The 27,594-nt window shown below is 37.2% G+C and overlaps 1 protein-coding gene across 1 annotated transcript in view; it reads right to left on the bottom strand.

Moving 5' to 3' along the window:
* LOC121372339 (E3 ubiquitin-protein ligase rnf213-alpha-like) overlaps positions 1-27,594 on the bottom strand; it is a 101,692-nt gene that overhangs the window by 31,936 nt on the left and 42,162 nt on the right. The window contains exons 13-19 of the mRNA XM_041498641.1: positions 24,714-24,830; positions 21,585-21,921; positions 19,053-19,633; positions 18,429-18,582; positions 17,376-17,596; positions 10,195-10,347; positions 518-679 (exon numbers count right to left, since the gene is read on the bottom strand). Coding sequence (XP_041354575.1) covers positions 518-679; positions 10,195-10,347; positions 17,376-17,596; positions 18,429-18,582; positions 19,053-19,633; positions 21,585-21,921; positions 24,714-24,830 — 1,725 coding nt within the window. The remainder of the gene's footprint in view (positions 1-517; positions 680-10,194; positions 10,348-17,375; positions 17,597-18,428; positions 18,583-19,052; positions 19,634-21,584; positions 21,922-24,713; positions 24,831-27,594) is intronic.

Genomic DNA, 27,594 nt, shown 5'->3' with positions numbered 1-27,594 from the left:
TCCTATTAGTCTTGCCTGTGTTTGTTGTTTCACAAAGAATAAGCAAATCTGAATGACAAAACCGTAATACGCGATCAAGGCTATATCTCTGTACAATGCAGAGTCGAATGGGCATTTGGCAAAATAGTGGTCTATTGCATGAATCTCTATCTAGTGCCTCGTCTATAGGACAGTCGCTCAAAAGATCCTTTACTGGAGATTCCATCTTTCTTGCTCTGCCACAAAGAGGACTGCCATTCCCAGACTAGTTTACGAAATCAAAACTAGCACAGAACAGCTAGGAATATGTACAGCTGTGATGACACGCTCTCATGAATCACTGTTAAAAACAGTGATGATTTAAGGTGTTGTAAAAAATAAGCATATCTTTGCCCCACTTGTGGGTGTCATTAGTACTGCCACCACAACTGTCAAATTCATCACTAAAACGATGTAAAACTAAATATGCAAGAGTTTACTAAAGTTATAAAAAAGCTCATTTTAAATACTCCAACACAAACTATATTTTCTACTATACCATCATGAACAGATCAACATTTTCCTTCCCCTTTTCAGCTCTTCCAGCCACCAACATAAGCCGACTTTGAAGATCCACCAACTGATTATAGGAGTATTTCCTGACAACATCACTTTCAGCACAATCAGGCATCACATGTAGACTGATGACATGGTTCAAATCCTGAAAACAGAACAGTTTTAACTCAGCTTTATTTTATACACCTTCTTTATAAACGAAAAATAAAATAAATCTCATTAAAAAAAAATATATATAGATATAATTTGAAAGGAATGTTTATTTAATGATACTGCAACACAGTTTTTTTATTAAAGCTATTCACAGAGTTTTAAAATATATATTTGCTGTTCTGAGAGAAAATAAACAAAAGGAAAGTTTGTTTAACATCACGTTAGCACATTTTAATTTAATATTTGTTTTATATAATTTTAGCTGAAGGTGTCTTACAGAAAGATATTTTGATACTTGAGTAGTAGGAAACTACCGTTTCTGGGACACTTTCCACCAATGGATTAGCATGGGGAAAACAGAGCCTCCCACCGAGCCTCATGCGAGCCTCTCTAACGAGAGGCGCTAAATATAGATGAGGTTTCCCAATCGAGCTAAAAATAGAACGAGGTAGCCCTCCCTGTGACAGGTGTAGCCACCCCTCGCTACATACCCAAGCCACCCTCACTAGAAGCCACAAATACACCCTTACCCCCACCCCATCCCAAACCACGTGTTCTAAACGACTCTTGTTGCATGGGATGGTTAAACTGTGCTAGACATAGCAACGGGTCTGTACGCCTGCGAGAGGCTCATAATAAACTGGCGGGGGTTTCCCCGTGAGCTATAGATAGAGCTCTGCTGGCTGGTGTTGACGGGAATGTCTTCAATACCCCCTCCCCCCATCCTGCGAGACAAGACCCCACCCACATGTTTGTTACTTAAAGGAATGTATCCATATCCCAGCCCAATTTGAAATAGTACATGGTATGAATAAAGACAACGGGCCTGCACGAGTTTGGATCTGCCTTTGTGGACAAAGCAACGGTCTTAGCCAATCAGAACGTTTCTGGACTGTGACGTCACGAGTTGTTTACAAACAGATACGGTGCTTGTTCAGACAAGTCTGAACATGTTTCAACTTGTTCAGTTTAACAGACGGTGGGTATATAAAGACCGGGTTTTCCCTACTGTAGTCATTCGAACGTCGACAGCGGTAGCAACAAAGTCACGCCGAATTTTTAAGAAATTGCCTGTTATCAGAAACGTAAGTATGTGATTTGTTTAGTAGATTATGCTATAAATAAACAAGGGTTTGTATTTATTTCATTTTACATTATTTTATTTTTAACAAACATTAAGATTTTGCCGATGAGATAATAATAACCCTGTAACACCATGAATTTATTATCGTACTGTAAAAGGTACTTACAGTAAATAGAGTATAATGGACGTATTAAATCCCTGTTTATATTCGTCTTTGTTGTTATTGTGTACGGGGTGTTTAAATGAACTGAATATCAAACTGCGTGGATCTCAGTAGATTAATTTAGAAAACGTTAGCAAGTTATATATATTTTTAGAAGTAACCACAAAGCTTTTAAGTTGAACATTCAAAAGATTAATGCGGAAGTCGACATCGTCAGAGCAAGAATTAGGACCAGGTTGTGATGCAGACGAATTCACATTTATTTAACTGATTATATATTTTTTTCCCCCATTATTATTCATTAGTGCAGAATATATCAGATTGTATGATTGTTTAAATGATTTATAGATTGTAGATGCTCTGAGCTTGTAAAATTGGATGCGTTGGAATATGCGACATACAATGGCTTAGGATTATGTGATGTTTGTAACTGGGATGTATAACCGTTTTTATTTATTTATTTTTAAAATCATTTTATTTATAATATTAGTGTCATTGTAATTTTACTGTGGTATTTACATATTAATTTAGCAGATGATAGGTACTGCAAAATGTTCCAGGGCCACTGAAGGACTAAGTGTGGGAGACGATTCAAAATAAGCCTCCACCGCTCGGTGGTCGCATTACAAATGATGTTAGTTTGGATATCATCAAAATGGACTAATCTATATTTGAACAAAATAAGGGGTGTCAGATACTATTTTTAAAATATAGATTTGAATGCAATGAGTTATTTAATACTAGTTTCACCCTATTTTTGAACTCTTCTGAATGAGAGGTATATATATAGGACGCCTATCCTTTTAAAATGTATAGAGATACTCGTATTTTCTTACAGAATGGAAGGGAAGCGAATGATGGAATATGGAACCCCTGCCAAAAAGCAACGGTTCGAATATGGATGTGGTGACTGTGGGCAGACCTTTGCTCACAAACAGTCTAAATCATCACAAGAAGACGGCTCATGGAAGTCAGAAGGTCAAATGTCAAGAGTGTGAAATGACCTAGAGCGTCATCGGAAGAAACACGTTCAACAAGGAGGAGCCAATCAAGCCATATATGGAGCTAAACACGAGGGTGAAGCACTAGAAACAGAAGCCGAACCAAAAGCTCCAGTTGAGCCACCATGCGATCTACAAGCCCTAGGAGGCACTGTGAAAACCCATACCATCCCAGGAGAGGGTGTACAGAAATACGGACCCATGACATTCTTGAAAGGAAAGTATGATGAGGTCAAGAAGGTGCTGAAGCAAGCCATCAAAGATCGAGGTGGGCTAAAGTGGTATCTGACCATCAAAGTAAAGATGAGCAGGCGGAAAGGTGAGGTGGTGGAAACGGTGGAACCCCATTTCAGAGGCAAGTGTCAAATGTCTCTTAAATTTGAAGACCTGGATGAGTCTCTCAGGGAATCTATCAAGAAGATTTTTAGTTCTTTCATCGAATTTCAAAGGCAGGGTAGCAACTGGACGGTGGATAAGGTGGTAGACCTCACCATTCACATGGCTCGGTACCAACCCCTCCGTGGCTTGAGTTACATCCCCCTTCAAATCAAATTGAAAGCTAAGCATGCCATCGTCAATGTTCAGAACCGGGACCAGAAATGTTTCATGTGGTCGGTCCTGGCGGCATTATACCCCGTCAAACAACATGCAGAGCGGGTGGCTAAGTATGCTCAATACATCAATCAACTTGACATCACTGGCATTTCTCTCCCTGCTAAATTGGTCGATGTTTCCCGGTTTGAAAGGCAGAACAATATTTCTATCAACGTGTTTGGTTACGAAAGAGGCGAAGTCTACCCACTTCACGTGACCAAACAACGTTTTGACAGACACGTGGACCTGCTGATGATCGCCGACAGTAAAAAGTCACACTTTTGCTGGATCAAGGACATGAACCGGCTACTGTTTAATCAGAAAAGCTATGACCATCGCCATCATTATTGTCCTTACTACAGGGGTTCACAAAACAGAGAATTTTGGATGATCATCTTGTTTATTGTCAAACACATGGTCCTCAAAAGGTTGACATGCCCAAAGACGAAGATAAATGGCTATATTACAAGAATGTAAGGAAACAACTCAAAGTTCCCTACATCGTCTATGCTGATTTCGAATGTTTGCAGGTACCCATTTCAAGATGTGAAAAAAGCCCAGAGTCGTCCTCCACTGAGAAAATGACTAAACACATCCCTTCTGGGTTTGCCTATAAAGTGGTTGGCTTGTCACCTGAACATTCCAAACCACTTGTCACCTATAGAGGCCTTGGCACCACTGACAAATTTGTTGAGTGCATGGTCAAAGAACAAGAGGAGATAGAAGAGAAATTTAAACAGTGTGAGCTAATGGTGATGACGGGACAAGATTGGCAATCATTCAAGACGGCCACACAGTGTCACATATGTAAGGCGCCACTCGGTCCTAATCCAGTCAGGGACCACTGTCACATTACTGGAGAGTTTAGGGGTGCAGCCCACAGTGAATCTAACCTCAACTACAAGTTTACTGGGCGCATTCCCGTTGTTTTCCATAACTTGAGAGGCTATGACAGTCATCTCATCATGCAGGCCATAGGAAAGGTCCAGAGTAAACCCATCAGTTGCATTCCCAACAATATGGAAAAGTACATCTCCTTCAGTCTAGGGTGCATGGATTTCATTGACTCCTTTCAGTTTATGAACTTTTCCTTGGAGAAACTCGTAAGCTATCTGGCCAAGGAAGGACCTTCTAAGTTTGTCCACATGACCCAACATTTCGGCACAGATCAACTGCCCCTTTTGTTGAGAAAGCAGGTCTACCCCTACGAATACTTTGATTCTGAAGCTCGGTTCTTAGAGACCCAACTCCCACCCAAAGAAGCCTTTCGAAGCTCCTTAACTGATGAAGACATAAGTGATGAGGACTATGCTCATGCCCAAGGAGTATGGGAGGAATTTCACATTCATGACCTCGGTCAGCATCACGATCTGTACGTTTCAACAGATGTTTTGGCTCTAGCAGACGTTTTTGAAAATTTTCGGGGTATCTGTTTGAACTATTATGGACTCGACCCAGCTAATTTTTACACGTCTCCAGGTTTGGCATGGCAGGCAGCCCTAAAGATGACTGGTGTGAAACTCGAACTTCTTACAGACATCGACATGCACCTCTTCATCGAAAAGGGACTTAGGGGTGGAATCTCCATGATATCCCATCGTCATGCCAAAGCTAACAACAACCAGGTCCCAAACCACGACCCTAATCTTCAAAATACCTATATTGCTTATCTGGATGCCAACAACCTGTATGGCTGGGCCATGTCACAAGCCCTTCCAGTGTCTGGGTTCCAGTGGCTGGATGATCCCCATATAGATGTGACTGAGGTACCCGATGATGCATCTGTAGGCTACATCTTAGAAGTCGACCTGGATTATCCTCAAGAACTGCACGACCTCCATAACGACTATCCTCTTGCTCCAGAGAAAATGACGGTGACTGAAGACATGCTATCTCCCTATGCTTCCCAGCTTCTGAAAGAGCTAGACATGAGTGGCATTTCAACAGAGAAACTGATCCCAAACTTGGGACAGAAGGAGAGATATGTAGTGCACTACCGAAATTTGAAATTGTATATCTCACTGGGCATGAAACTGACCAAGATCCATCGAGTGTTGGCCTTTGAACAAAGCCCATGGTTGAAGGCCTACATCGATTTCAATACAGACAGATGCAAATGTGCCCAAAACGATTTTGAAAAAGAGTTCTTCAAACTGATGAACAACTCTGTCTTTGGCAAGACGATGGAGAACCTGAGGAAGCACGTGGACGTGAAATTGGTTAACAATTCAAAACGCGCTCGCAAGTTCATTGCCAAACCCACTTTTCATGCCTTTCGTATTTTCAACAAAGATCTGGTGGCCATCCACATGCAGAAGCAACGGCTGATTTTGAACAGACTGATCTATGTGGGTTTCGCCATTCTGGACATTTCGAAAATCTTAATGTATGATTTTCACTATAACTACATCAAGACCAAGTATGCATCCAAAGCTCAACTCCTGTTCAGAGACACCGATTCGTTGTGTTACTACATCCAGACAGATGACATCTACCGAGACAGAGTACTCCACTGATGTATTCCCTCATTTTTTAGGAGAAAGGTGAGCTGGTGGAAAAGAAAACGGCCAAAGGGATCAAGACGAGTGTCATCAAAAGCCACACAAAGCATGAACATTACAAACAGTGTCTCTTTGAAAGACGCATACACATGTCAAACATGACTCAGATTAGGAGCTATGGCCACCAACTGTACAACATCAAATTGAATAAGTTAGGACTATCTCTCTTTGATGACAAAAGGTATCTATTGTCTGATGGCATAAGCAGTCTTGCCTATGCCCACCATCACATCTCAGCATAAAACACTGGGACCATCAGCTAGTTTAGACTAAAAATGCCACAACCGTCATCTATATAAAGGGGCGACATTCACGTCAACCTCATTTCGAGTCTGACCGTTGAGGTGTGAAGATGTATCAGAACACTTGTCCAGAATGTGGGAAGAACTTTTCCAGGAGAGATGTCATGTTGAGACACTTTCAGCATAAACATACTAATGGCCTGCCACCACTGCCGCCGCTGTCACCAACTACCTTGCTTCATCCTTTCACCATGATCGTGTCGGGACCCACCTCGTGTGGTAAGACCTTTTTGGTGTTCAAACTGCTGAGAGATGGAAGATTTCACCCACCTCCCCAATGCATCATCTGGCTCTACAAACGATGGCAGCCTCTCTATGATACGATCAAATTGGTTGCTCGAGTGGAATTCGTTCGAGGCATACCTGGGGATCTTGAAAAAGATCATTATTTAGACCCCAGAGTCAGAAATCTCATCGTGTTGGACGATCTGATGTCTACCGCTGGAAAAGACTCTCGTATCACCGACCTGTTCACAGAAGGAAGTCACCACCGAAACCTCTCCGTGATTGCCATCAACCAGAACCTCTATCACAGCAAGGACCCGACACAAAGAAGAAACTGTCATTACCTGGCACTTTTCAACAACCCCATCGACAAGCAGCAAGTGATGACCTTGGCACGCCAGATGTACCCAGGAAATACCCAAACGTTCATGCATCCATATGAAGATGCCGTGAAAGAGCCATACGGTTATCTCTTTATTGATCTGAAGCCATTGACACCCTCTACAGAAAGATTACGACCTAATGCTCTGGATCAAAAGGACGACACCCCTGGAGAAGAGCTGACAAAGTCTATAAAAGGACAGTACAGTCGAGAAGCATGTCATTCTTATTCAGACCTTCAGAGTGAGCAGACGTGTGAAGAAGAGCTACCAGAAATGTATTCTTGTGACGATTGTGGAGTGATGTTTCAAGACATGCACGATTTGCAGCAACACGTGAAAACATGGTGTCCCGAAAACAGAGGGGAACCTCCTGCAAAGAGAGCTAAGATACGAGGTGGAAGAAAGGCATGATGACACCTGTGATGAGTGGGAAACGGCTGGACTGGATTATCTGTGGCAGCTCGTCTACAATGGTCATGAAGACCGACAAAACTACTTGGATAAGGGAAAGTCTGTAGAATGGGTGGATCGAAAGATAGCCAAGGAATGGGAGAAGACGTATTTCAATACATTGGCAAATGCATTGCTGTTCACTCGTTGCTTCTCTCAACCTTCTTTGATGAAACCGATTCTAGACAGAATCCATAAGATGGAAAGCACTGCCGAGTACATGACACTCAAAGACAAAATCAAACCACTCCTGAAGAGGGTGGTTGAAAAAGTTATTTCTCACATGGAAATACCCGATGAGGAATCAGACAGCGATGAATCTGAAAGTGAGAAAGAGGAATCAGACACTGAAGACTAGACTGTATATAAGGCGTCTCATTTGCCAATAACTGTCATTGATGCTGAAACTACTGAAGAGTGAGGATCATGTGGGAAGATTACTTGAAAGACATTTATTATGATCCATCCAACCCGGCCAGTTTTTCTGGTCCAGACAAACTGTACAGATACGTCCGAAAAGCCGGGAAATACGTCATCAGCAAGAACAATATCAGAAAGTGGTTGCAAAAACAGGAGTCTTACAGTTTACATCGTCCAGTCAGAAGAACGTTTTCCAGGAACACAATCGTGGTCACAGGAATTGATGATCAGTGGTCGGCCGATCTCATGGACATGGTAAAGTCTGCACACTATAATCGTGGTTACACCTTTGTGTTGGTGGTGATCGATGTGTTCTCCAAATATCTGTGGTTGAGGCCCTTGAAAGACAAAAAAGGACTGACAGTGGCAAAAGCCTTAGAAGATGTATTCCAAGAAGGTAGACAACCCAATCAAATTCGCACAGATAGGGGTATGGAGTTTAGAGCAAAAGACGTTCAAAGACTTCTTAAACAACGAAACATTCGGCAATCTGCTCACCAACAACGAAACCAAGGCATGCACGATTTGCAGAAAGAGTCTTAAAAACCATCAAGACCCGATTGTACAGATACTTCACATACAAACAGGACTACGAGTACGTCGATCATCTGCAGACATTTGCCAACAGCTATAATTCCACCTATCACAGAACCATTGGTATGGCTCCAGCCAAAGTGAGCCCAGGCAAGGAAACCAACATTTGGTGTAAAATGTATTGGCCCGAGAAAGATGTGAAAACAAAGAAGAAACATCTTCAATTCAAGGTTGGAGATAAAGTGAGACTCTCTCATCTGAGAAATGTATTCACTCGGGAATATGATGAGAAGTGGACAGGAGAAATCTTCACCATCAGCCAAACCCTATTACGTGGCGGACTACGTCTGTATCGAGTGAAGGACTATAATGGCGAAGAAATCCATGGCACTTTCTACCAGTCGGAGCTACAGAAAGTAGACGTCAAAGATGACGACCTGTGGAAAGTGGAGAAAATCCTAAACATGAGAGGTCGAGGGGTCAACAAACAGCACTATGTCAAGTGGTTGCACTGGCCCAAGAAGTTCAATTCCTGGATACGAGCCTCTGACGTTCAAGCTATTGAACAGACCAATCATTGTACATTGTAGATAGTTTTTGCCCTTCAGGCCTATCGATGTAACCCTATGTGTGTCCATTTTATATATATGTGTAGTAGTCTCTAGAGAGACCAGAGATTGTAATTAGAAATAAAGGAAAGCCCAAACCAAAATTTTGCTAGCCCACACAAGTCCCGCTCGAATCGATGGACGGTTGGGAGGTATGGCACTGCATTTTGTTATTACTGCATGGGGTTCTGGAATAGGGCATTGGTCATTCTGAGGACACCCTAACACGTGGATGGGGCCTCATCTCAAAGAATGAAGGGAGTGGGTATCGAAGACATTCCCGTCAACACGGGCTCTCAACACCAGCCAGTAGAGCTCTATTTATAGCTCACGGGAAACCCCCGCCAGTTTATTATGAGCATCTCGCAGGCGTACTGGCCCGTCGCTATGTCTAGCACAGTTTAACCATCCCATGCAACAAGAGTCGTTTAGAACACGTGGTTTGGGATGGGGTGGGGGTAAGGGTGTATTTGTGGCTTCTAGTGAGGGTGGCTTGGGTATGTAGCGAGGGGTGGCTACACCCGTCACAGGGAGGGCTACCTCGTTCTATTTTTAGCTCGATTGGGAAACCCCATCTATTTTTAGCGCCTCTCGCCAGAGAGGCTCGCGTGAGGCTCGGTGGGAGAGGCTTGGTTTTCCCCATGCTAATCCAATGGGGGAAAGTGTCCTAGAAACGGTAGTTTCCTACTACTTACTTGAATAAATGTGATTGGGGAAGTAAGGTATTTTTAATATGTACTTTTCACAAAACAGGAAAGTCAGGGAACTGGTAGGAATAGGAAAACGTAATTTGAAAAACTAGCAAGGGATCAATCGTATGACTCATTAAACCTCAGAGTTCAATCTATCACTTGGCAACATTCCACCCATCTCAAAGAATGAGAAAACACTCACAGCAAGTATTTAGGCAAATGTTTCCAATTATAATCAAAGAAGTTCCTTCATAAGACAGCACATACCACAAGCAGTATTTGACATACAAATCAGGGAGCACCGATTTATTCAAAATGGATCATTGATAAATTCTAGCTTTCATACCTTTAGACATGTTCTATCACTGAGCAAAACAATGCTCATGGACGACATCTGTTTAAGAGAAAGTTGTGTTTCATGGATATCATGTTATAACAGTGTACATACTTAACAAGAAACAGAAATATGTCTGATGTTGTATGTACATACCAAATGGGGAGGTGCTGTTTCTCTGGTTAAGTTTCCAATGCGATATAGACCCTTGGAGTTGATCATTCCAGCCTGAGACAATGATGTCACCTCCACAGAACCATGGGACTGGCTAACTTCCTTCAACCATTGCAAAAAGCAACATGTGTCCCGCTAAAAAACAACAAATTAGAAGATTGCCAGTAAAATAATATTCCAATTTGTATTATCACAGTTACACATGCCCAGATGGACAATATATGTTACAAAGTCAATACAAATTAAAAAAACTGGGTAGTTGTTTCAATTATAATAGGCTAGTGTGTGATAAATGCCGAAAATGTATGAATGTCTGTCAGAATTGTTACAACATGTAAACAACATTCTTTATTTTGATTAATTCAATAATATCACATGACTTGTAGTATAATTATAAACTTGCATAATTAATGTTACACAAACTTTCTTTAACCCTTATCCTGCCGCATTCTTTTTGCTAAATTTTAAGAATTTTCACCTGTTCTACATTTCTAGTAATTTTATTAAAATCCATGGACATTTTAACATGAAAGTACACCCATATATACCATAATGATCCACCTACGTAATGATAGCATTTTGAAGATGGTTATTTTATTTATGTTACCATGGCAACAGCTGCAAATTTCAATATACAATTTTTTCATTAATAATTAAGAAAACATGAGTAAAACACTACTATTTTTCTTTTAATTTAAGTGTATGCTGTGATTTATTAAGCATAGTGATTGATTTAAAGAAAAAATTAAGTAGACTGCCATTTTTTTTCAGAATAATAGGGTGCAATGCATATACTGTCATCAACGCTTTTTTGTAAATTATGAAGATAATGTCCAACATTAACTATTATACATTTTTAATAATATTATTAAAATCAGTTGACATTTCAGCATGAAATTACACACATATATACTAAGAATATCCACCTACGTAACGCTAACATTTTATTGTCAGTTATATTATTTATGTTACCATGGCAACACCTGCAAATTTCAATATACCATATTTTCATTAATAATTATGAAAACTTTAATTAAAAACATTATTTTTTTAAAAATTTAAGTCTATGCTGTGATTTATTAACCATACTGCTTGATGTAAAGAAAAAAATTAAGTCAACAACCGCGGTTTTTCGGGAAAATAGGGTCAGATGCGCATTCTGCTATCAACGCATTTTTTGTAAATTATGAACATAATTTCCAACATTAACTATTATACATTTCTGGTAATATTATTAAAATCAGTTGACATTTCAGCATGAAATTATACACATATATACTAAGAATATCCACCTACATAACACTAACATTTTATAGTTATATTATTTATGTTACCATGGCAACAGCTGCAACTTTCAATATACCATTTTGTATTAATAATTATGAAAAATTTAATTTAAAACTAATAGTTTGCTTTTAATTTAAGTCTATGGTGTGATCTATTAACCATACTACTCGATTTAGAAAAAGAATTAAGTAGGCAGCCAATTTTGTTTTTGAATAATAGGGTCAAAAGCACATACTACCATCAACGCATTTCTGTAACTTGTGGACATTGTGTCCAACATTACCTAGACACTAAAAATATGTATACTATCTCTATTACTTTATATATCTTTGTCAAATGACACAAGATTTTTAAAAAGGTATATGCCCTTTCACTTCCTGTCATTTTCAAATGAACATTATTAATTCTGTTACCATGGTAACCAATGCAAAAAGAGAAACCGTTTCCCATATGAAATGTTTTAAATGAATTTATTTGAATACAAATCACTGTATAATGATGTAATAATAAGCTCCCAGCTGTTTACAAGAGAAGGGTGAAAATTGTGAATTCTATTACCAAGGTAACCAATGCAAAACAGAAAACAAATTTCTAAAAAAATATCATTTTCAAGGACTGAGAAAAAACAACAATGTATAGTGACATAATTGTACTATGCCTGTAGAAAAGATATATGAAGCTTATTAATTCTGTTACCATGGTAACCAGTTCAAAAAACTGTGTGCATGCAACTTTTGGGTCATAAGGTCAAAAGTAAAGGACTCCAGTAATCAATAATTTGAGGGTACTTGAAAACTCCACATCATAACTGCCACTACTAGGTGGTTATGGGGTTTGGAATCTTTTTAAATTGGACACTGCATTTCATGTACAAACTTTAAGCAGCAGCTATCTTACTATAATCATTCTTAAAATTATTAAAACGTATCCATTAATTCCCAAGATTTTAGGGTACATAATTTTACCCTTCATACCCTCTGGCAGAAACCCTGGACACTGATATTAGAATAATAGAAATAGTAAAAAGGATTTTATGCATTTCAGTAATTTATTGTGACACAAGATACTTGCAATAGTGCTTCACACGGTCACAATTGTAAAAAAAAAGAAAAATGTCCATTCATCTAAAAAAAAAAATTAAACCCAAAGAAACAAACATCAACATATGAGCCCTAATTACAATTTAATATGTACCGTATACATAATGTGTATCCAGTGTTGAACACTTATGCATGATACAAAATAGATCTAAACGGTCACCTGAGTAAATTGCTGACCACAACTACCAAACACATGGAGTGCGGAGCACCCATTTTCCTAGAGGGATTAAAATGACCAAATTCATGGTTTTGGGTTTTCCATGGGTGAGAGCAACTACCAAATAAATTTGGTTGTAAATGGTCTAGTATTTCTGTAAACATAATAGTTTAAATGCATTTGTCTATATGATAGATGGTTTAATGAATTTGTCTCCTACCTGAGGGGAGGGGGGGGCAGGGGACACGACATTAACGAAATTCGCAAAATTGATATTTGTATGGTATTCCTGGACACGACAATTGGCTTAATTTTCCCCTATTTGTGCCCCACCCTTAGGAGAGGGGTAGAATGACCAAATTCACAAGCAAATGGGTCACGGATATGCAATTTCTATATAACTATTGTGAACTCCATCTCCACCTAGGGGACATTCAAAAGTTATATACACTGGTCATCTATCTGCCTTTATATATTATTTGAATACTATCCAGGTATAGCATTTCAGGCAAATGAGCTGGCCTAAAACCTTTTCATCATGTATTTCCATCATTTTACTCTGACACAATATTAGTTGTAATCCATGTAAAAAATATGTAGTGATTCATTTCCAACCCTATATAGCTGTTCAGGGCTGTAACTATGATTTAAACAATGAAACAATGAACCAATGAGCATGGAAGGTGCAAGACACCATTTTGCGGTCATTTCAGGGAGGTTACATACTTAAAAAATCAGTATCAATAAACTATTTTTCTATTATTTTACACACCCCCCCCCCCCCAATGCATTCCTCCCACACCAGGGGCAGGATGCAGCCCAGTGGTAAAGCACAGTTGGTTTGGGATTGATTCCCATCGGCGGGCTCACTGGGCTATTTCTCGTTCCAGCCAGTGCTCCATGACTGGTATATCAAAGGCTGTGTTATGTCATATCCTGTCTTTGGGATGGTGTATATAAAAGATGCCTTGCTACTAATGGAAAAATGTAGGGGTTTTTCTCTCTAAGACTACTAGTATGTCAAAATTACCAAATGTTTGACATCCAATAGCCGATGATTAATAAATCAGTGTGCTCTAGTGGTGTCGTTAAATAAAAAATAAAACACACACACACACCATTGTCTCTACCCATTAGCCGAGACCCTGCTGTTTGGCAGTAAAGCTAATATGAATAATTGTTGTTATCCAGATTCAGGGATTTTCGTTCAACTCTGGCAGAAATCTGCCTGCATCCCCAACAAAAATGAGAGCCCGTATGCTTATGCCTATGCCGCTTCGTTTTATTATTTTTTCATTTTGGGCCCTGTGGCTTAGGCCCTTGGAGAGGGAGGTCAGAATGTGTTTATGTGTGGCACAAAATGTAGTTGGAACTGATTAAGAATTTTTTGAGAAATCAAAAACATGAAACGTTTATGCATGACGCACTAGTCCGAGCGGACGTAGAAAATGTGCTCCCTACCACAATATCACTTGAGATATCACACAAGTAAATGTTTAAAACATTATCATCAGAATCATGAATTTATATTTGTGCAACTTCTTCTGACATGTTTATTGACGGAGTGAAAGAAGAAGAAATCACTGGCAGTTGGTCCTGCGAAGTATTGTATCTGGGTCGTGTTGATAATATAGGTCAACTACACTTTGAAGTTTTTGCGATTTTTCTTTTATATTTTTATCAAATATAGGATCGTTTTATGATTTGTGATTATTACATCCTGAATACCACATTTTATTTGCATTATATAATGAGACAAAAACTATGTTTCGGGTCATTGCTTACACAACAGTGTCTGCCCTGCTAAAATACGTGGAATTTTTTTCTTTTTAATTGTTATTTTTAAAAATTTAGTTATCACCGTATTTAAAAAAAAAAAAACGTGATTACTTACTCTGAATCTATTGCAAACCATTATACTACTGTAATTTTCACATATTATATAGCTCCATATAGTTACCGCACGATTTTTTTAGGGCGTTGCGTAACACGAAAAAGGACCGTGTCGATGTTCTAAAAAATGGTCATTAACTGTTGCATGGAAAAAAAATTGGACCTCGCGGTGAGGGTGTGTATACCCCCGGCGCATCCACACCATTTGGTACCATACAGGCCTGATGTACTAATCATAAGCATACGGGATCCCGTTTTGTTTTGTAGGGGTGGGAGAGGGAGAAGGGAAGGCTAATTTTTCCCCGATTTAAACGAAAATACCACCAACTAAAAAACAACATTTATTAGTTTTAGCGTTACTGCCAACCAGCTATATATAATATAGGGTTTCAAACGAAGCACTACACAATTTTACATGGATTTAATTACAACTAGTATTGTGGGAGAAATGTTGGAAATACTAGTACATGATGAAAAGGTTTCAGGCCAGCTCAATTTGCCCGAATGTCTCTGTTGTATTCGCCCAAATTTTAGATTTGGTACTAAAGTACTAATAAAAATTATATCCAGGTGATTTTCCAGTCTTATATATTATTTATGAAAATCCCTGGAATAAAAACCATAAAAATGTGTCAGTATTATCATGACCTGTTACAGTATTCAAACAACCGGTACCTAAAATGACAATAAATGACCTGTTATAGATAGAAATATGATATCTATTTACAATTTTACTGCAAAACATATGTACCAGGTAATATGAAACAGACTATAACACCAAGTTTGATATTGAACACACCTGAGACCACCTCTCTGTTTAGCTTAGTACTTAGTACAAGTGTAATCAATATAAACCTGGGTGTTATAGTCTGTTCCAAATTACATATGTTTTGCAGTAAAATTGTAAATAAATCTCATATTTCTATCTATAACAGGTCATTTATTGTAAAAAAAATTACCGGTTGTCTGAATATCATAACAGGTCACGATAATACCTACACATTTTTATGGTTTTCATTCCAGAGATTTTAATAACTAATATATAAGACTGGAAAATCACATGGGTATAATTTTGATTAGTACTTTAATAAATTTATCAAAATACAATAGATCCAACAGTGCAACACAACTACAGTTTACCTCATGATGATTAATTTATCTTTATAACATTTGCAATGTGTACTACTGCTGTCAAATTGTATGGCGGGAAATGTGCTGTCACATGACCTGTTGTTTATAAATAGAAATAGGGAAATGGCGCTTTTCGATGACTGTTTATGCCGTCGGATTACAATTACTTCATTGTGTTTGTACCTTTTTTTAGGCATTAAAAGTGATACTTGTTCTATTTTAATGCAACTGTCATAATGTAGTTCATATATAATAGTATATTATGACAACTTTGTAGAGATGAAAGAAACTGCTACCAAAAAACAAGAAACCATAACAAACAATAGCACACGCCATTTGACAGGTATTTTTTGTTTTTAAAAAAAACATAAGATGTACAACAACAATTTAGCAAATATTTGGATATGTCATTCTAAGACTATTTATTGACATTTTCTTACTTTGTTTTTGACAAAAATGTCAACAATTAATTTAGAAAACTATTTTTAAATGAAAACAATGCAAAGTGACGTCATTGTGATGACGCTTGACGTGTATACACGTCAACGGCAGGAAACGGGTTAATAAGCAGCACTCCATATATACAATACAAAAAACTGTTTCACAGCTTAGCAACATAGTGAACATTAAGTGTATTTAAAGAAATTTGATAAAAAGAAACAATGACAAAAGTAGGCAGCTGTAAACAGGTCAAATTGTTAAGAAATTAAGAGTATTATGTCACATTTTTACACCACATTTCATATGCCATAACACATCCACGAAACTCGCACAATTCAGCACTATAAACTATTTCCATTTTGGCAGTACACGTGAGCAGATAGCGCTCACTGTCCATCAATGATATTGACCTCATCCCAAAATCCCACTGGCTGAATAAAAAGGTATGCTGCTGTTTACAGCGCCCTGAATGCCATTTTTGTATTCGAGACATTTTATGCCACAATGGCAGAACACACATTTTTAATGCCACAATGTAGTGGAAAGCAGCCACACAAGGAAGTAGAAAAAATGACCACTTAATATGGCCAATGATTACAGGTTGCCAAATATACAATCTTTAAAAAGTATATTGTTCTTTTTACTTTTTTTAACCATCTTTTTTACTACTTTATGCAGTATATTAATTGTCCTATTAAGTAAATCTACAAATGTCAAGCTTAGCCTACCCAGATGCAATTAGATGCATTTCCGAGTCATACTTTCTTAATTGGTACACAGTAGATATGTCGAGATGGAATGGGTACTAGTATTCCTGAAGATGTGAAGATCGCTTGTTTGATGCACCTTGTTTTTGTTTTTAAAAATATCCCTTTTATATAATAGTACACATTTACTGTGGCCACCTAATACAGGTATTTTAGTGATTTAGGATGCGATTTAGGTGGCCGCTAGCCACGTTAGACAGGTGACCGCTTATTACGAGTGCATTTACATTAAAAATTACTTACCTGCAGGTGGCCACTAGGACAGGTCTGACTGTAATTTTAATGTCATTATTGTAAACAAAGCATTTTGTCAATACGCTGGATGAAACGCTTAAGTGGAAATACCATAAGCATATTACCGTATAAGTAGTTGTTACAAGAACTTACCAACATTTCTGGTAGATTTGGGTTGCTCTTCAGTTCTCTCCACACTGATTGACAACTTTGTAAAAACATGCTGTAATCACACTGCTGGTCGCAGTCAAACACTAGTGGAGCATATCCCGTGGTGGCAGCATGTAGACAGTTCACCTTTTGGATCTCATGGTCTCCTTCCCCGGCAGAAATGTAAGCCAGATCCACAAACACCTTCAACTCTTTCAATCCAGCTTTTATTCAAGCAAAAAGAACCAAACTAGTTACAATGGCAAAGCACAATAATACACATGCTTCAAGTTGCTTCCTCACCCTCCTTATCCTTCTGGCCATGCACTTTCAGACTTTTATCTTTTTCCTAAACTGAAAGATCATCTATGGGTAGAAAATTTGGTTTCAATCATATCATTGCTGCTTCTGAAAAGGTTTTGGAACCTTAAAAAAAACATTCTATCAAGACCAGATAATAACATTAAAGCAGTTTGTAAGTATTTTTTAAATTGAGGAATAATAAGTGTTGTAATTTAAAAAAGAAATAAAAAAATTTAAAGCATAAAATATTTATTACCATATTTTGCCAAGTAACATATTTAGTACGCATCTGTTTGGGCAATTTTCAACACTTAAAGCAAAAAACTGGTATATTTGCAACTGTCTATTAAAAATTAAGAAGTAAATGAAATCTGCCAATTGACACTGTATTTTTAAAATATTTATATTTACTGGGTCAACGTTTCTGCTGGTGGACTATTATTCCCCGAGTGCATCATTAGCCTTGTCGCAATTTAAACGCTTTCTTAACTACGATTAATTGGGCTTTCATTTTTGTGGAAGACCTGGTTGGCTGAATGCTTATGGTCACAGTTTGTCAAATGCAATGCGAATGGGTACAGTAGATTTGAACACTGCCAATGACACTTTGCATTTTTAAATATTTAGTATATGAAAATTTTTGCAAATTTACCTAGAAGTCTAGAAATTTACCAATTTCAACTTTAATTTATCTAGCATTTGGTGAAAATGTGAAGTGTAAATCTAGAAGCTATAAACAGGTCCTTTACAAACCTTTCATGGATTGTCTTAACCAGTCAACAAGGAGCTTGCTTTGTCTGAATGCCACCAAGCTTTCAATCTGTTTGTCAGAAACATTTTCCAACAATTTGCAGGTTTCAAGAACAGACTGGTCCATTTCTTTCATGGCCACATTTGCACTTTTTGTCTGAAAAAACCCCAACAGTTAACAGAGAAAGAATTGAACTTGAATATTTATAAATATTAAAATTGTTAAAAGAAAGTTAAAACAATGAACAGCATTTGTCATCTCAATAATGATCTTTTAACATATACATGAATACCATATTTGCTATATATATATTTAAAACATTATCATATTTCAATTTTTTTTTTTTTTTTTTTAGACCGACAGTAATCATTATTTACCAGTGGGTCATAGTATATATTTGCACATGGTTGTATTTTAGAAGTATTTTAGTAAAGAGGCTTTAGAAAAAATCAAAGTTGACATTTTAGACAAGCTATAATTAACTTCTAGAGAAAATAAAACAAGCACACATAATTGTAATATTATTTTGTCTAGTTAGTTTATATAGGGCATTTTTTAACCTAACACTAACAGTTTGTGAGAAACAAGCATTAAGCATAGATTGTACCAAAATTATAGATGCATACCAGATTCAGTATTTCCTCAATTGGTTTAAAGTCTCCACTGAAACCGAACTGCTTCTGGATCTGCATAATTTCAATGGCAGCCTTCTGACACTTATCCACTAAGGAGAAGGTTTTCAGTTGCTGTATTCGTTCATCCACCCACTCACTGGATTTCTCATCATTCATCAAAGTAAACTCATGTTTGATTTGATCATAATTCGAAGAGAACATGTAAAGATGCTTCTGAATATTACGAAATGAGATTGTGCCTTTTTTAATGTCCATACTCAGAGTATCCCACTTTTGTTTCGCACTTTTCCAGGCAACAAGAACTGAATTTAAACCATCATTGAGTGCATCACTATTTCCTTCACGCTCCCATATTGCTAGGAATAATCCACTTTGCATCAGCATTTTCAGCTGAGGAATGATGAACAGAAGCTGATCAGGAATATGAAATATGTTCACTGAAGGCTGATAGCTGGCAAATTCAAATCTGTCTTGACTTTGGAAGTTCCAGGCGAAACAAACATTTTCTAGGATTAGTTTGTCAAAGGTACTTCCAATCTTACTCGTACGTCTTGATATATCTGTAGTGTCCACTATAAAAGAACAATAAAGTGGTATGCAGATTCTAATTACATCACCATTTACAAAATCATAAAATGTTTAAGTGAATTTTCTAAAAAGCTAGCATGTTCTCATTACAGCGGGTCATACAAAAGTGCACATCGTTTTTTTGGTTCATACTACCATGAACCAAAAAATAATTGCGGTCAAATCTTATAATTAAATTTATATGCATAAGTACCCAGTAAATGTGTCAATTTGTTTTGTTTAGTTTTAACTATGCCTGTAGTATTATTTGTGTAAACTTCATTGATACTAATGTCGCGTAGGAATACAAACCTTCATTCCCTATTATTTGAATCGGGTAATTGCCAAATGATGTCATTTGGTAAATGACAATTTTTATAAGCGATGCCATTTTTGCTAGTTTTAGCTGCGTGCATTTTGACTGCTTGTTAAATTATGTTGGAAGGATTTGTCTGATTTGTATTTAGCTTATATTTCATGAATGTGAATGAAGGGAACGTGTCAGGGGAACCATTTAATTTTCGTCAGCAGCTGTAGACCGACGCTTACAAGTAAGTTTTAGGCATATTTAAACGTCCCTACATTTCTTTGGCAGCCAACCGAGTTTCATTATCCATATATTACTGATTACTGATTAGCGATGACTATGCATATGTCTACTCTGCTATAGCATTTTAAAAATTAATGTATCGTATTAAAAAGTGCATTATTATGTTGTATCAGTGTCACAATTGTATTGTTTTTTGTATCGTTCATGGGTGTTTTCTTCAAAATATCTAAATATGGTTGCTTGATTAATCCGGCTAGTTACAGAAAAGTAGTGTGAGTCGTGGAGGGGTGGCTTAAATTTGTTTGGTTCATCAAGATAAGAACGGAAAAAAGTAAGCACCTCTTGACCAATTAGATTGCTGTAAAGTGTAAAGAAAATTTAATTATTAATTTACCACTGCTGTTTATGTACATCCAAAATTTAATGCCGAGAAGACTTACAACAGCAATTAACACCATACATGTTTGTTTCCGACACAGACAGAGATGTCTGTGTGTGCTAGGTGGGGGAGAGAGGGGGACTCTCACAGCTTACACTATCTTCAGCTATAGTTGTCAATCTAGGTCATTGCAACTGTTCATAGCCAATAACTGCTAAATCTCACTGGTAGTAATATGTTATTAACAAATAAGGGCCTAATTTCTTAAATGCTGTCAAAAGGGAGGGGGGTATTCAAAGATATGGGCCAACTTCCAGTCAAATATGGTAACATGAATAACAAAACTGTTATCCATGATCAAAACCATATTTCTGCACAGTGCATTTTGCAAAGTAGTGGTTGATTCCATGAATCTCTATCTAGTGCCTCATCTATAGGACAGCCCTCCCGAGGAGATCCTTTACTGGACAATACATCCTTCTTGCATTGCCAAAAAAAGGACTGCTACTACCAGACTAATTTATTAAATCAAAACTATCACAGGACAGAGCTAATTGTGATGACATGCATTCATAAATCAGTCAAAACAGTGGTGATATCAGGTGTTCATGAAAGATAAGCATATCATGTTTACTTCTACCACAGCTGTCAAGTCCATCACTTTATCTAAATAAATGAATTTTTTTTGCAAAAGTTAGCTGTAGCCCGGGGCGTTTTAAAATTGGCTACCAATTTATAGTTCAGGCTGGGTAACTAGATTTATTTTTTTGGCACCTTCAATCAATAAGACGTTTAATTCATCGGTGTCTAAAATTCCACCCTTCATTTGTGAGCTTTGCTGCCACGAGTCCCTGAACATCATAACCCTAATGGAATAACTTCTGTGCTAGAATAATATGGAATTGTTTTAAATCAGGAGAAATTCAGTGGCATATGGAAGCTAGTCTTTCATCCAAATTGCTGCTTAACATGCATAGAAATTATATATAAATTCTAGTTATTAACATTATTAAATTCTAAACAATACCTTTATTCAAATGTGCACAAAAGGACATTAGACAGTCTGTCTGGTGCAGATACTCTTCACAAGCAGTTAGTTCTCTCCCTCTAGCTTCTAGAACATTCCTCAAATAATCCACATCTGTTTTTGTAGCTGAGGCATCAGTGTAGTTAGCTTCAGATGCCACCACTAGCCTCAAGATATTTTCCTTCTGCAACAACACTTTCTTGAGGCTTCCGACTTCAATGGTTCCTTTTAGGACATTCTTCACAGTCAAACTGAGAAAATCACTGGCTTTACAGAGGAGATCAAGACAATTGTCAGTCAGCAAACCATATTTCTCTCCATCTGTAATGTAAACTGCCTGTTATTTATTTTATGTTCCTTAGAGTATGAATTAAAAAAGCATGTACAAACTGTTTGAAAGCCCAGAAGAACCTAAAGGAAATAACAGACAATCCTTATAATTAAATCTGAAACACACTTGTTAATAAAAACACAAACAAAAACAATATTTAACGTTGAATTATTTTTTGGTTCTAGAACAATAATGCTCCATAATACAAAATAGCAATATAAAGTACTAGTAATATCATTTTAGGTGACATTCTCTGATGACATAATTTTCACATTCATCAAGAAATGAACAAACTCATGTTGTTACAGCTGAAAGAATTTAATAGCTTGTATTATTTTTGTAATACATTGTTTATCTTACTGAGTAAAGTCACATCAATTTGTGTTTTTATTCTAACATTACATTACACAAATGGAAAAAAAATCAATTTAAAATTTTTGTGAAACCAAAACAGATTTTGTAACATTTATGTAGTTTAGACATAATATGATTACAGAATTTTTTTTCTCGCATCGGACATATGGTTAAGGACCACACAAATATTGAGGAAGGAAACCCACTGTCGCCACTTCATGGACTACTCTTTTCGATTAGCAGCAAGGGATCTTTTATATGCACTATCCCACAGACAGGATAATGTATACCACAGCCTTTGCTACCCCATTTGTGGAGCACTGGCTGGAATGAGAAATAGCCCAATGGGGCCACCGATGGGGATCGATGCTAATCCAACTGCGCATCAAGCGAGCGCTTTTACCACTGGGCTACATCCTGCCCCAAAGTATTGGAACACTTAAGGTGATGTCACACAATACAAGTGCCTGATATGAGAATAGCCATGAGAGTAACCGATTACATAGCAACTAATCAAATCATAATGTTTGTTTTCTAAAATGGCTATTCTTGTGGCTATTCGCATATGAGGCACTCTTATCATGTGGTGTCACCTTTAGGCTACTATTGTCAATACTTACTCAAATCTCTTTAAAACACAGCTTTCTTTTAAGAATATTATTCATTAGTAATTAGTATGCACCTAGGTAAATTATTTCTTTGATGAGCTGAAGTTTCTATGAAAACATTATATGGCATAGCATTCACATGATTTATTATGACTGTATGTGTTGTCTTAACTTACTTCTGTTAATGATAATTCACCACTAGTATGGCATACAGTGGTATATTTTATGAACACCTTTTACTATATATAATGCAATATAAAGTTATAAAGTTCACAATGTTAGTACATGTTTTTACAGCCAATATTTTAGCTTTTAGTATGCAACTTTTAAAATATTGATATTTTGAAACACTGTTTTATATGTTTATTGTTCATAAACAAATGATAGTGTATGTCTTCTTGCAGAGGTGTTTTACCCATCAATTTTAACAAAGGATTATAATATATTGAAAAATAAAATTGAAAAACTACAGGGTATCAACAGAAGCTCAAAAGGATGAAAATTAAGATTAATACTGTAGAATACTTTATTTTCGCGTGATCAAATTTTCGCGATTTAATGAAAATGGGTCAATTCGCGAACATTTATTTTCGCGAATCTCCCAACCCCTATCAATAAAAAAAACGAAGTACAGATGTCAATAATTTTGTTTTAAAAATGGAACTTAGTTTTGCCGGTTGTTACGCTAATCTGTAGAACTAATCCTACATGTACACACGAGTGCTATACACATAAAACAATAGTTTTCCTGCTTTAACCAATCAAGACTTTATTGTCCTTATAATTGTTATAAAAACAAAAACCCCGAAAACAAACAAAACGAAATTTGAAGGCTGAAGCTACTAGTACTCAGTAACTTAAGTTTGATTGAAACAATATTTATTGCCGTCAAAATACTAGTTCAAAACGGTTTGTGATTGGCCAACAGGCCAAAAATAAAAATAAAATTGTGAAACATCTGAACATAGCCCAGTCCGGATTTTTTGACTTCCACATTTTTAATATACTGTGATAATGCATGTTTACTTCCGTCGTTGAACACGTGTAGACTCTGTCCGATGAAATGATTCCTAGCACATGCGAAGGAAAACAGCATAAAGCTTTTTAGTGTTAGTATTGTTTTGTTACTACTAGCCTCGTACATCGGAAACTAATGTGGTATAGTTGAACGAGACTACATTTGTTTGGGTTTTTTGGTCGGCCTTTATAAAAAGTTTATTTTCGCGTGGAATATATTTTCACGAATTTCATTCACACGCGAAAAATGCGAAAATAAATTCCACGCGAAAATAAAGTATTATACAGTAGCTTCTGTAATATTTTTCAATTTACTGACAGACAATAACTAATACTTACAAAAGCGCTCGAAATACTGCACCAATGGTTTAAATGAACTAACAAAATGCAAGATATCATTATCATTTCCATTATGTGGCCATTGATTTTCTAACATCTGTGACATCATTTTTCCAAATGGCTTTGTCAATGGTACATTACTGGAATTCATCTGGAAAGAAAAAGCAAAAGCTTGCACACTTTGGTGAAACAAATGGAATGATAATCAAGCTTTACTTTCAAATTTTCAAACAAATGGAAACGGCAGTTGAGCAACATGGTAAATACTACTAATGGAGATATAATTATGACTGAATTAAATATGTTGTTTCAAATAATAAAGACTATTTTCAGTTATGAGATCAAATTCACAGATGAAATATGATCTAGACAATATCTACAACAGTATTTAGTTTCAACCACATGGATAATATTGTGCCATCAAAGTTACTAAATGATCACAATAGAGGACACAATGAATTAGTAAATTAATAACTTCACCATCATTTCTTTTTCAAAAGACAGAAATGCTACTGATGTCAGTCTCTCTTTCAGTCCGTCCGATATCCGAGATTCCATGCCGATTGTAAGAACTTCAGATGATCTAGTGGTTCCAAGCTGTAAAAATATGAATAATGATTTGAATATTTTTAGACAAGGATCTATATAAAATCTGCTAGTATGATCATTATAATGTTTATATATCACTAATATAATAAGGATAGTAATACGTAAAATATTAAAGATATCATAATTATTAGACAAGTTATAAAAATAGAAAACAAAAATAAATCTGTGAAAAAACAAACATAGGATGTATATAGCATAAAAAATTACTTATTGTTTATTACGTCCATGAGCCAGGACCTAAAATTTGGCCAATTGGTACCACCTGAGGGGACGAATGCTCATAGTGATTTTTGTCAAGGCCTACATCCCTAGGGATGGAAAATTTATGATAGCATTGCAGAACTCACAGCTTTCTGTGTGTATTCACCCGTTTTGTGACCCTACCCACGAGTTATATTTTTACAGAATTGATAAAGGGTGACTATATTAAAATCATTGTAAAATATTTATCAGGGCATTTAGGAATACAAAACTTGGAGGAATGGGAGTTAATGGATTGGAGAATTCAGATATGTTTGAGGATTAGGGTCTCATATAACACTTTTTCTGTAACGTTACAAAATACAATTCACACAGTTTTATTTTTTAGTAGAAATTTAACATAAAGTACAGCACCTCAAATATTCTTTTTGAAGGATCTTATTGCAGCAGAAGCTTGTTGTGACACCTAGTTAAAATTTACATCTTACATGTATATCTACACCTCGTCATAAATATCGCACCACCCAATTTTGTTCACTAAGTAAAACTGGATCTTCAGCCTCATAAAAATGGTGCTTAGAAAAGCACATTAAACTGTTTATATGGCCTCATGTGAGCGTTCAGTCAGAAAATTTACAACACAAGACCGAATTTGAGCACTAAATGAGGGTTTAATTGTAGCAAAGTAAAGTTCACTAAAATCACCGTAAAATACAGTGAAATAAGTATGGCTGCCGGGGTCGTTACAACAGACACACAACACAGTTCACATTTCATTAATGTCAAACACACTAGTAAGGTCCACAATGACTGGCTAACTCAGTATCTGGTGTAACTGCCTCGCACTTGGATAACATGGTCTACACGCCTTCTCATGCTTGTCACCAGACGTCTGATGCTCTGTTGAGGGATCTGCTGCCACTCATCATGCAATGCATGGGTCAATTCCTGAAAGGTTCTGAACTGGAGGATCCCTTGCTCTCACCCTACGTCCCAAAATGTCCCACAAAATGCTCAATAGGATTTAGGTCTGGACTTCTGGCAGGCCATGGTAGTGTCTCAATGGCGTTGTGTTGGAGATGCTGAACAACAGCTCGAGCACGATGTGGTCTGGCATTATCGTCCATGAAGACTGGACGTGTGGCGAGAGCATGGTTATCGAAATGAGGCACAACAGCACCGTCCAGGATCAAGTTCTAGGTACATCTGTCCATTCAGTGTTCGGGAACTGTGATGAGGTCAAGTTTAACAATCATAGGAACAACACCCCCACACCATGATGGATCCACCCCCAAATGGAACCTCAGCTTGAATGTTCCTATTGATCATAATGCTGTGCCCTCTCTGCCTCCAAACTCGTGCCCCTCCCGTCTGTATGTTGCAGCAAAAAATCTGCTTTCATCGGAACAGTGGGATCCTTTCTCCATGTCCTCAGGTTCCAGCGATTACGTGCTTGGCACCAGGCTAAACGGGCATGGCGGTGCTGATTTGTGAGGAAGTGGACGTCTGATTGGTCGTCTTGCTCTCAATCCTGCAGAATTTAGGCGTCGTCTGATGGTGCTGATGGACACTCTGTTGTATGGATGCCATCCATGTCACAGCTGTGTACAAGTAGACTTTGGGCTTCGTCTGGCTTGGCGCGCTTACGAGAGCACGGTCTTCCCTGTCATTGGTTTTTTTGTTTTCTGGGGACGCTCCAGACCTCGGTGCATCCTTCACTTCACCGGAAGCAGTATGTTTACGTATTAGCCTGCTGATGACAGTGTGATTAATGTTCATTTGTGTTCCAATAGCACGACATGACATACCAGTCTGGTTGCATACCAATAATTCGCCATCTTTGGTTCAGAGGCACTGGGGACGCTTGGGCATTTCACTGGTTGGTCAAAATAAAGCTTAATTTATGCCTAAAATCAAATTTTAGCTGTGTCTGCCAACATAACATACACCAAAAGAGGCTTTGTGCATACTGCATTGTTAGCAAACCGACCCCCGGATCAATCATGCTCGACTGAGCATGCACGTGCAGCTCGGAACAGGGTGTGTTTGTGATATTATGTTCACAGATGTTGTAGTATATTAAATATATACTTGTAGTTTAAAAAACCGAAACTTATATTTTCTAATTTTACTTTAAAATGTGTGGTGCGATATTTATGACGAGGTGTATATAAAGTTTTCTTCAAAGCGGATTTGTGTAACGACCCTTTTGATTAACCCTACCCCTTTCCTCAAAAGCAGTATTTCAAAGGATAACTAAATAAAAACATCATACAATATTTATTAAGATATACATGCCAAACCTAAATGTAGACGAAGTAATGGGATATAAATCTGAAAAATAGAAGCAACAGTGAATTTTTGCTATTTTACAACAGTAATTCCAATTGAAGTTTAGGTTTACACTTTTTCAGGGCTTTAATGTACCTGAATATTTGTTGGACTCCCAAGCATTATTTAGGTCTTTCATAAAGCATTTGTTAAGCTACTTGCTGATTAAGTTATTAACAGGATCATTCATATAGCTTCTTTTTTTTCTTTAATATATATA

Source organism: Gigantopelta aegis, chromosome 4, assembly GCF_016097555.1.
Source record: "Gigantopelta aegis isolate Gae_Host chromosome 4, Gae_host_genome, whole genome shotgun sequence".
NCBI classification, from domain to species: domain Eukaryota; kingdom Metazoa; phylum Mollusca; class Gastropoda; order Neomphalida; family Peltospiridae; genus Gigantopelta; species Gigantopelta aegis.
Note: the sequence above shows the minus strand (reverse complement) of the source record. Positions and strands in the feature narration are given on the sequence as shown.